At 42.6% G+C, this 12,243-nt stretch overlaps 1 protein-coding gene across 1 annotated transcript in view; it reads left to right on the forward strand.

Moving 5' to 3' along the window:
• The first annotated feature begins 2,977 nt into the window (after positions 1-2,977).
• Positions 2,978-12,243, forward strand: part of LOC146195481 (uncharacterized) — a 37,689-nt gene continuing 28,423 nt past the window's right edge. Inside the window, exons 1-2 of the mRNA XM_084596812.1 lie at positions 2,978-2,986; positions 4,960-5,044. Coding sequence (XP_084452938.1) covers positions 2,978-2,986; positions 4,960-5,044 — 94 coding nt within the window. The remainder of the gene's footprint in view (positions 2,987-4,959; positions 5,045-12,243) is intronic.

A 12,243-nucleotide genomic window follows, 5' to 3' on the forward strand; every position in this document is an offset into this window, starting at 1 on the left:
TGCTTTACTTCAGATCAATGTTATGAAAGTACTCGTGTTGAACGTTTATTCCTGTTTTGTCATCTAGAGCGACCATATTTATTGTTTCCTTTACTGGAGGTGTGCAACTACGCGACGTGAACAGTTCGACTGGAAGAATTTTTAATGATAAATTTTCAAACCCCGGATCAATTTATGCGCTATGAAGGCTTTCGCCACTTTGTTTGACTGTTTCGTAAAGCACATTATTCATTGTTTCTCTGTTTTGGGTAATGAAGCTGAAGTGCTTGCTTTAAATTTTATCTTCATGATGCTCCTTTATTTGCATATTGAAAGCAGCTTCATTGATAACAACCTTAGTATATCTGTGCCGCCTAAGCATATCGCTACAAATTGTATACCCGTGGTTCGTTTTCCGGAGATCACCCCCGATCATCCGTGCCAAAAGTTTGTGTGCTCCTATTTACCTTAGCACTCCACATTGTACATTTAGATCAAGTGCAGCTTACTGCAAGTAATGCTTTCCGGCTGCTGAGCGGCAAGTTACGGCTTTTATACCGCATTAGGTCTGATGTTTTGGTCGTTTCCTGACCTTGAACTCCGATTATGTGAATAAAATATGTTTACTCTAGGTAATGAAATATACGCTGCGCTACATTCAATGTTTGCATGGAATATTTTTGTTTGGGCATCCAATTTAGAACCTCACCGGCATATGAGTTCTGGATTTAGCGGACCTCTGTGTGACAGATTTTGTTGGCCGCTTCTCCTTTTTGCGTGATTTTTCCCGTCAGATGACTAGAATATTTTTTCAGGTCAACTTCATGAAAATGCTTCCAAACTTATTGCTACAAAGAAGTGCCCCGATCCAAAATGGATGACACGTACTGTTAGTGCCCTACTGACTTCTGCCCCAGCTTTCATAGCCTTTACTCTTATATATCAACAAAGTGATATTAGCTAAATGTCCAAAACAATGAAGTCCTTATTCAAACTATTTCCAATCCAGTCAAAGTTACGATAGATCCACATCGCGGTCACCATAAATGTGAAAGTTCCATTATTACGCACAATTTTCAGCTGTCAAATGTTCAAACTTTTCCTTCCAACCTTTGCTAAATTACCCTCAAAAACACAATATACATACAGAAAGCGTTACGATCCGTACTGTGAATATCATTTGTGCTCAAAAAGGAGAGACTATTATGCTTGCTAATAAGTATGTAATGATGCTCTTTTTAAACTGTATTAGGCATATTTTGGTTTCTTTATATGCTCAAGAAATCCTTGTATTTCTTATTTATTTTATTTATTTATTTATTTATTTGATACTGCCAACTGCCTCTTGGCAGTCCAAGCAGGAGTGAGTAAGTACAGTCGGCACTACAAATCAAGGTAAACAAGAATGTGAGTGACAAGAAAACATAAGGAAATGACTTGCAATACAGATTATTGCGCGGGCAAAAGCAGCTTATACAAAATTACAAAAAAGAACATTAAAAAGAACAAAAAAAAAAAAACACACACACACATCTGCAAACTGCAAAAACAGGAGTCTGGACACTCTAAAATTAACATACTTCATTGCAAAGAGTGCACAGCAGACGCAAAGGATTCGACCGAGGTCATATTGGCGACTTCTTGCGGTAGGGCATTCCACTCTGCTATAGTTCGAGGGAAGAACGAGAAGCGATAAGCGCTAGTCTTAGCCTGTGGCATCACAATTGTTTTGCTATGCTTGCCTCTTGTTTCTCTTCTCTTATTAAAATTGATGTAGATGTCGGAATCCATTTTTGTTTGTTTATTAACTATATTAAACAACGTTTGTAGGCGATGTAGTCTACGCCGAAATTCTAATGTTGGGAGGCCGGACCGTGTTCTGAGTTCAGTGACCGAGGCTCTTCTACTGTAAGTATTATAAATAAATCTAAGGGCTTTCTTTTGCACGTTTTCAATGTTATTGATGGCAGTTTTTGTGTGGGGATCCCACACAACATCGGCGTAATCGAGCAATGGTCTAATGAGTGTCGTATAGGCAGCGAGTTTAGTCCTACTAGTGCAATGCTTCAGCCGGTGTTTAAGTAGCCATAGTCTCCTTAGCGACGCCGAAACGACATATTCAACATGAGCATTCCAGGTTAGCTTCGAGTCAATTACTACACCCAGGTATTTAAATTTGTCAACCGGCTTAATTGCTACATTGTTGATTTTATATGTACAAATTAATGGTGTTTTCTTCTTTCGCTAGAAATATGATTTGCTTGACATGTTATGCTTAGAGAATCTGCATTATAGTTTATCCATATTATTGTAATTTCGTTGTTTTACATGTCAGTGTTCCTGCGTAAAAATGTATAAAAGCGGGCTCGAATCACGTAAAGTGATAATTTCGCTTTTGTTCCACCCCTTTCCACTTCGAAGGAAAATAAGTTTCAGTTTCACTTGTCAGGGTATTCATTCGCGTGACAAGATATATTGCTGAGCTCTCTTCATTACTATAATGTATGAGGGAAGCTTACACAAAAGACAAATTTTAGTACAATTATATTTTACAATCAGTCAAGATCGCTTGTTCTGCCTTAGTATATGCAGGGAATTAAAAACAATGCAAATTTTTATCGCCTTTGTATCGCATTTTGGATATAGTTCAGCTTACGTTTTGGTCTATCCTGCTTACAGAAGCTGAGGTTCCAAATTCTGTAGGAGAAAACTCATGTCCGAGAAAAACGGTGCCAGTGAACGAAAAGGTGAGATTTGAGCGTTTTATACAGTTATAATCACTCGGCTTGCTTCTAATACTGTTCATAATTTGCGCGTTAAAAGGAAATGTACAAACTAATCACTCCATAGCGCCGAGTGCATAAAACGTGCGGTCCTTCCTTTGTGTCCTTATGCTAAACGGCTATGGCTTGGAAACGTTTTGTGTTTCTGGTTCGAAATCTCCTGTTATTTTAAACAGGAGATTTCGAACATAAAATGGTAGGGGTAACAATACGACATGGCAAACGTGAGAGTGGGCCAGAGAAATAACTCAAGTTACTTACCTTCTAGTAAAATCAAGAAGAAGAAACGAGCATGGGTAGGACATATAGTGCGAATAGAGGGCGATCTATAGTGGCCCTCTCTGCAGATGAAGTTATGTGATGTTAGGAAGATAGTGAGCGATCGGAAAGCATGGCGCGATATGGTCCATAGGGTTACGAAGAGTCAGACATGATTGAACGACTGATTCGAACTGATCTATCTATCTATCTATCTATCTATCTATCTATCTATCTATCTATCTATCTATCTATCTATCTATCTATCTATCTATCTATCTATCTATCTATCTATCTATCTATCTATCTATCTATCTATCTATCTATCTATCTATCTATCTATCTATCTATCTATCTATCTATCTATCTATCTATCTATCTATCTATCTATCTATCTATCTATCTATCTATCTATCTATCTATCTATCTATCTATCTATCTATCTATCTATCTATCTATCTATCTATCTATCTATCTATCTATCTATCTATCTATCTATCTATCTATCTATCTGTCTGTCTGTCTGTCTGTCTGTCTGTCTATCTATCTATCTATCTATCTATCTATCTATCTATCTATCTATCTATCTATCTATCTATCTATCTATCTATCTATCTATCTATCTATCTATCTATCTATCTATCTATCTATCTATCTATCTATCTATCTATCTATCTATCTATCTATCTATCTATCTATCTATCTATCTATCTATCTATCTATCTATCTATCTATCTATCTATCTATCTATCTATCTATCTATCTATCTATCTATCTATCTATCTACCTATCTATCTATCTATCTATCTATCTATCTATCTATCTATCTATCTATCTATCTATCTATCTATCTATCTATCTATCTATCTATCTATCTATCTATCTATCTATCTATCTATCTATCTGTCTGTCTGTCTGTCTGTCTGTCTGTCTGTCTGTCTGTCTGTCTGTCTGTCTGTCTGTCTATCTATCTATCTATCTATCTATCTATCTATCTATCTATCTATCTATCTATCTATCTATCTATCTATCTATCTATCTATCTATCTATCTATCTATCTATCTATCTATCTATCTATCTATCTATGTCTGTCTGTCTGTCTGTCTGTCTGTCTGTCTGTCTGTCTGTCTGTCTGTCTGTCTGTCTGTCTGTCTGTCTGTCTGTCTGTCTGTCTGTCTGTCTATCTATCTATCTATCTATCTATCTATCTATCTATCTATCTATCTATCTATCTATCTATCTATCTATCTATCTATCTATCTATCTATCTATCTATCTATCTATCTATCTATCTATCTATCTATCTATCTATCTAGCTGCCTGCCTGCCTGCCTGCCTTGTGTCTGTCTGTATGTCGGTAGAGCGGTACGTTGCAATGCTTTGGTCTCTTATTCGTAATTTTCACGTCTCGACGTCGAATATCGACAAGGAAGGAGACGCCTTAAGCGCAGGCTTAAAAAACGAATTTTAAAAAAAGTGTATTCGTCTACAGCAAAGTACGTATTCGCAGGAACTAAAGCGCTCACTTGACCAAATATTTATTCCTCGCGCAGCATTCACATATACAGTACAGCGCGCATGCGCAGTAACAAAAGCTTTCGTCTTGTCGCTATGTGAATTCGTCGTAGCACTGTGTGAATGTAAGCATGAAATATTAAGTCGCCCTACCAATGGTCATCTACCAAATGTTGCCTGAATGCCGCCTACCAAGAGTCGCATACAATCCTTGTTGATATTTTTACCTAAATGGTATTTTAAGCTGTAGAAATTGGCTCTCTAGCATCCAGATCGGGAGCTCTGTGGTCCATGTTTTTATATAACCGTGCTCTCGAGCAGCAGCATTTTACCTTAAACTGCGGTAAATAAAGTGCATGTTCTTAAGGAATATCATCTAATATGTTTTAACAGAGATTTAAATCTCGTTTCTTATTTTTCAAGTACGAGTTGACATCTGCTGAGAGGCTGTCCACTCCGTGGGTTTTACGTACAGGCCACTGCGTCGAAGGTACTTGCCTAGAAGCAGGTGAGTTGTACAACAGAACCCTTCTTTTAACGTGTGCTTCAGAGTAAGAGTCGTTAGGCACTGAGTATGACCGAAAGGAAATTCAGTAGCTTTTGAGGCCCAAAGGAATTCTTCAGTTTAAAAAATACGTCCCGATCTTTTATCCATAATCTCGATAAAAAAAGCAGTGATAGAGCGCAAATTTTATACCTTATGTACGAACGCGGGAAATTCTCGTACGTTTCTGGGAAAAGTTATTGAACGTGATTTCTGCCAAACTTTCTTTGTTTTATATAAGCATATATGTATGTATGTATGTATGTATGTATGTATGTATGTATGTATGTATGTATGTATGTATGTATGTATGTATGTATGTATGTATGTATGTATGTATGTATGTATGTATGTATGTATGTATGCATGTATGTATGTATGTATGTATGTATGTATGTATGTATGTATGTATGTATGTATGTATGTATGTATGTATGTATGTATGTATGTATGTATGTATGTATGTATGTATGTATGTATGTATGTATGTATGTATGTATGTATGTATGTATGTATGTATGTATGTATGTATGTATGTATGTATGTATGTATGTATGTATGTATGTATGTATGTATTTGCATTACCACTTAGCATATCGCTTCAGAAAATCGTTGGGAATGCCACCTGGACCGCAAGGCTGTGGTGTCGAGCATGAGTAGGAGGTTGAGAATTCCCGCATCAGATATGATTAAAGGCTCGATGCGTGATAATGGATCGCTAATGAATTCTGGGAGATTACCGTCATGTTTTGTGAAGTTCGAGAGAAAAAAATTATTGTACGCATTGACATTATTAGCCATTTCATAAAGATAGATAGATAGATAGATAGATAGATAGATAGATAGATAGATAGATAGATAGATAGATAGATAGATAGATAGATAGATAGATAGATAGATAGATAGATAGATAGATAGATAGATAGATAGATAGATAGATAGATAGATAGATAGATAGATAGATAGATAGATAGATAGATAGATAGATAGATAGATAGATAGATAGATAGATAGATAGATAGATAGATAGATAGATAGATAGATAGATAGATAGATAGATAGATAGATAGATAGATAGATAGATAGATAGATAGATAGATAGATAGATAGATAGATAGATAGATAGATAGATAGATAGATAGATAGATATTGTTACGACGAAGGTTTGACGTCGGAGCGCTGCACACGTTGAGGAGGCTGAGAACTCAGAGAGAGAGAGAATGCAGCAGACAACTGAGCAGTCCCAAACATCAACGCGAAGCATTTTGTCCCCGTCTGGTGATATACCAGCCACTGCCAAAAACGCGGCGCTACCGCTTAGAGAGACTTGTTCTTTTCCCGGTGAAGCAGGGGAAGATTTGATGAGTGACTCACTCATTTTGAATGTGTGAGCTAGTTCAACCGCTGGGATTTGGTGAATAAACTCGCGAATGTGGTATTCTTGACGCAGACCGCCCTGATATGGTACGACAACCACGAAGCCTCTTTGACCACTTGGGCGGGTTTGTAGAAGCTATCAAAGAATGTTTTGCAATCTGACTGTAAAGTGGAGGGCAGGCTGAGCAGTGACTTGCTCAGAGAGCTCAGGCAGCAGGTGAGACTTGCACCGCATACATCGAGGCATTACTGAAATTATGCAAGACCACCGAATGTCGTATCATCGAGGAAGACAAGATAAGCAATCTGCTCAAGGGCATTGCAGAAGACGTCTAACACTTCCTTACTGGCAAAGACAACTTCAGTTCGTTCACTGACATTATTCGACACTGCCGGATATTTGAGGCCCTCACGGCACGCCGCATTACACCGACGTTTGGGCGACTGGCAAATGTCACGAACGTGGCCAGCGTCGAAGAATTTCCATCTCCAAGTCTCCTGAGCGCCATTCGTGAAATCGTTAAGAAATTTCACGAAATAGCTGCTTGCCCGGGTTCCCCCTGGCTTCGCGGATGAAGCATACGCTTTTCAGCCCGTTCACGGACATGCCCACCAACCTCCAGCTATATACCAGCCCATGACACCGACTTCGCCGTCCGTGAAGACCTGGACACCTCGCGACCAAGGCCCAACCAGAGTTAACCGCAATTCTCTTATCAGCACAGAGATCCTCGGTCCTACTCCAACCGCGCACCACGCCTACCACGGGAACGCTACGTTGATCAGGAATCTAGATTTCAATATTCGTAGCGTCCAACCTTGCAACAGGCCAATTAAGCGCAGCTGTTTGATCGACCCATTCCCGAGTGCGACTGGTGTGGTGTCGCGGGTCACATTTCCCGCTACTGCAATCGGCGCTCATAGTTAAGGAGTCCTCCGACGGCTTCCAAGTGACGCGCCGTCCAGCCCTACACAAACAGCTATCGGCCACAACATCCCTCCCGGAAGGGCCGTTTTCAAAACGAAGAGCTCCACAGCCATTCTCCTGCGTCTGACCGTAGTGGGGCACCGCCTCCGTCATTTCCTGTGCGCCGTTCCCTGTCACCACGGCGCCGAACTCCACCACCTACGCAGGAAATCTGCCAGCGCGGCCAATGGAGTTGAGGTCGCGGGACAATGTGCGTTGCTGCCCATTATTCCTTCGTCTGTGTGCATGTTAAAGAACAAGAATAATGTGCTTGTTGATGGTTTACCTATGATGGCGTTGGTAGACACTAGTGCTACAGTTTCAGTAATGAGTTAAAATTTTAAGAACCTTTCGAAGAACAAAGTTATGTTTGTTTGGGAGAAAACTGCCAATTTTTATGGAGTAAGTGGAAAGTTATTGTATCCGGTTGGGGTATGCAGCGTTAAAGTTTTTTTGGGGGGCGCAGTATTTCCGGCAGAGTTAGCAGCACTGCCCTGATCTAAACACGATATAATTTTGGGAATTGACTTCCTGCGCATGTACGGCGCTACAGTTGATTGCCGAACGGGCGAGCTAAGTGTTAGGTGTTCTCTTCCACGTAAACGTTTAGATGAGACGTCAAATTATGAAGACGTTTTGTGTGTTTGTGATGAAGTCGTCGTACCGCCACACTCTGCAGTGTGCGTTTAGGTGCCCTGCTCCCGTCCTATTACTGACTCTTTTGAGGTTACAGTGGCGCCTCTTAATTTACAGTGCATAATGAAAAATGTGTTAGTGCCGCATTGTTTGGTTGTCGTGAAAAAGGGCCGTATAGGACTGTGGGCTATAAATTGCTCACCGGAACCGGTTGGATTTCCAGCGGGCTCTAAACTAGCTTTATGTAGCGCAGCTCTCCCGAATTATGTGGCTCTCATTACTCCTTCCCTTGATAACCCCGCTACTAACTCACCTGCTGATGAGATGCTTCTTCCGATGATCAGCACATAGCTGAACACCTCACAACGACAGATGTTCAAGAATCTTATGTCCCAGCGCATATCCGTCTTTGATTTCGAACAATTCGACGGCACTCAACACTTCCCGCTATCACGTGCACGCCACAGGATTTACACGGGACCTGCCCGTCCAATCCGCCAGAAGCCGTACCGCGTGTCGCCGTCAGAGCGCAAGGTGATCACCGAGTAAGTTAAAGACATGTTGAACAGGGGTGTAATTCAGGAGTCCTCCAGTCCTTGCGATTATCCGTGATACTGAAAAAAAAGGACGGAACTTGGAGGTTCTGCATCGACTACCGTCGCCTCAACTCCATCACTAAAAGGATGTGTATCCTCTCCCGCGCATGAAGGATGCCTTAGATTGCCTTTTCTCTGCATCTTAATTCTCTTCGGCTGATTTGCTATTGGGGTATTGGCAGATTCTGATGGACTCGCTGACAAAGAAAAAAGTGCATTTGTTACGCCGGACGGCCTATTTTAATACAATATGGTGCTCTTCGGCCTATGTAATGCGCCGGCCACTTGAAAGATATATGGACACAGTACTGCGTGGCCTCAAGTGGGAAATCTGCATGTGCTATTTAGACGAAGTTGTTATTTTTGGCCGGACTGTTACAGAACATAACACGCGACTCGCCATTGTTTTAGATTGCCTGCAGAAGGCTGGCCTTGTCCTGAACTCTAAAAAGTGCCGTTTTGGCGAGCGTCAAACGCTGGTACTCGGACATTTCGTCGACTGCGCTGGAGTTCGGCCAGATCCACAGAAGACGGCATCAGTTGCAGCATTTGGATGACCCCAGAATCAAAAGTAGCTACGCAGTTTTCTGGGGCTGGGTTCCTAGTTTCGACGATTCATCCTAAGATTGGCCGACGTCGCTTATCCTCTGACGTCCCTTCTACAAAAAGACGTCCTTTCGACTGGACCTCAGATTGTGACGCGTATTTCCACCAGTTAAAGATTCTGCTTACGTCGCATCCCATACTACGGCACTTCAACCTCTCTGCTCCGACGGGTCCACACTGATGCAAGGGGGATTGGTGTTGGTGCTGTGCTTGTGCAACGTTCGGCAACCGGTGAGCATGTAATTGCGTATGCAAGCCGTTCCCTCAGCAAACCTGAGCGTAACTACACTATTACGGAGCAAGAGTGCCTCGCTGTAATTTTCGCTGTTCAGCGGTTTCATGGCTACTTATATGGACGCCATTTCACGGTTGTGACGAACCAGCATACCCTGTGCTGGCTTGTCAACCTTTGTGGTTCATCTGGTCATCTGAAACACTGGGCCCTTCGTCTTCACTTCACTGTTTCGTACAAGAGTGGCCGCAAACATGCCGATGCAGACCGCCTTTCACGCATCCCACTTTATACGACCGAATGCGACTCTGCTGACTTCAATCACTACATCTCCTCCGTTGTACTCGAGTTTCCTGACGGCTCGGCTCAGCGGACTGCGCAAGAGACGCGGCGCGGAATTCCACAGCTCCCAGCCCATTCTGCCTCCGTGATGGCGTTCTGTACAAAAAGGCTTACTCCAGCACGGGGACGAATTTTCTACTTGGGGTTCCCGAGAGTTACCGCTCGTGCATCCTGCGTGCCATACACGACGACCCCACTCCCGGTCACCTGGGCTATGCACGAACCCTACATCGCGCCCGCGACAGGCTTTATTGGCCGAAGATGCGCCAGATGACTGAGAGATATGTGACGAGCTCCACTGAGTGTCAATGGCGCAAACGTCCTATGTCCACGCCACATGACCTGCTGCATTTAGTGACTCCACCACATGGTGCATTTGAGAAAGTTGGAATCGACCTTATGGGTTCCTTCCCAAAATCTTCCGATGGAAATCGCACAACCGTGGTTTGCGCCGACTACCTTACCCGCTACTGCGAAATAACCGCTCTCTCCATCAGCTACCGCTAACCCCGTGTCCATGTTCTTGCTTCGTTCCGTCATCCTGCGCCATGGACCTCCGCGAGTGATCATCAGTGATGGAGGTCGGCAGTTTACGGTAGATGTCGTGAAGGAGCTTCTCCGTTTGTGCTCGTGACATTTTCGACTCTCCACACCATACTACCCTCTAACGAACCGTTTGGCGGAGCGCACCAACAGCACACTCATCAACATGCGCTCTATGTACATTGCATCAGACTACAAGAACTGATATACAATACTGCCGTTTATAACATTTGCCTTCAACACTGAAACACATGAGACGACCCGGTACAGCCCATTTTTTCTTCTCTATGGCCTCTATAGGTCGTCAGGTTTCTTCTCTAAGCCCGTGAGCCTCGGTATTCCCTCGACACCATTCTTCCCTATTCCGTCCATGAAGAAACTTGCATCGCCGAAACTCTTTGTCGGGCCGAAGAAGCGCGCCATATCGCCCGTTTGCCGATTCTGACTTTGCAAGGGCGTTCCGAAGCTCGGTACGACAGACAGCATCGCCAAGTGTCTTACGCACCTACCTGGTGACGTAGTGTGGCGTTGGCGACCTCTCGACAAACGTGGTGTAGCCCAGAAAACTTTGGCGCATTGCGCTGCCCCTTACGTTGTCCTCGACCGTGTCAGTGACCTGAATTACGAAATCACACGCATGACCGCAATTGGTCGTCGCTCAGCTACAAAGGAACTCCATCATGTCTCCCCGATAACGCCATGTCAATCCCGTGGGAACGACTAACTCCCCCACCAAGGAGGGCTTCAGCTGTCCCGGGGGTGAAGGTAGCAATCCTGAAGACGAGAAAACACATAGAAGAAGAAAGGAAAAAGGACGTTGAGAAGATCGAGGAGACTCTCGTGCCATGCCGGACTCGTAACCTTTGACCAGCTGAATTCTTTGCCTCCTCGACCTGTGCAGCGCTCCGACTTCAAACCCCCGTCGTAAGAAAATTTTGAATCAGACAATGTAACAGGTACAGGGGCAAAAGGCAGATAAACTCTGCCTGATGGGGACCAAGCACCTGACAACACAATGCTCAGAAGAAGCAGTAGAAGTGGGGGAATGGGGTTAAACTGCCTAAAGCGACTGATCATATGAGGGAGGCTATAGTGGAGGGTACCAGTCATTTCGACCTCAGGGATTTCTTGAGCGCGCACTGACATTGCTCAGCACACTGTCGCTCTTATTTCCTTTCCATCGAAAAGGGGCTGCTGCGGCCTCTACTGATTGCTTTAGCCGACATAAAAATCACCAGCTGCAGTTTGTTCTTCGGCAGGGTCCCTAGGTGTTCACTGTTAAATATCGCAACGCGCTTAAATATTTTTATTGGAAGTCTAACGTAATTTTATTACAAGGGCAAACGTTATGAGAAAACATTGGTTATTGATAGATGTGTTTCAGCTTTTCGAATGACATATTTGTCAAAGCATCTAAAAATATAGAGCAGTTTCGACACAGTTGCTTAAAACCTAGTTTTTCGAATGATATGTTTGTCAAAGTATCTAAAAATATAGAGAAGTTTCGACACAGTTGCCTAAAACCTACCTCATTGGCTTTCCATCGAAAGTCCTAATTACTTATTCGGGGTGCCAGGCAGGCTTCATTAGCAAACAATAAACTTTGGAAGCTCGGGCAATTTAAATGTCAGAGTGTTTAAATATCCTAAGATGTTAGCATAAAGCTGAATGTGTCCGTAAAGGTATCTAGTGATAATTTATACTGTCCTCAAATAATAAAGGAGCAGTTTATTGCTAAGGCACTGCCAACAATTCAACCACTCTATGGGAGCGCCGCGAATTTTCTGAAATTAAATATTTGCCACACATTGCAAATTTGAGCCATTTTCAGCAAAGTATATAATAGTGCCCTTAAGACTGCGGT

The sequence above is a fragment of the Amblyomma maculatum genome, chromosome 3 (genome assembly GCF_055883805.1).
Source record: "Amblyomma maculatum isolate TAMU_Amacu chromosome 3, ASM5588380v1, whole genome shotgun sequence".
In the NCBI taxonomy this organism is placed as follows: domain Eukaryota; kingdom Metazoa; phylum Arthropoda; class Arachnida; order Ixodida; family Ixodidae; genus Amblyomma; species Amblyomma maculatum.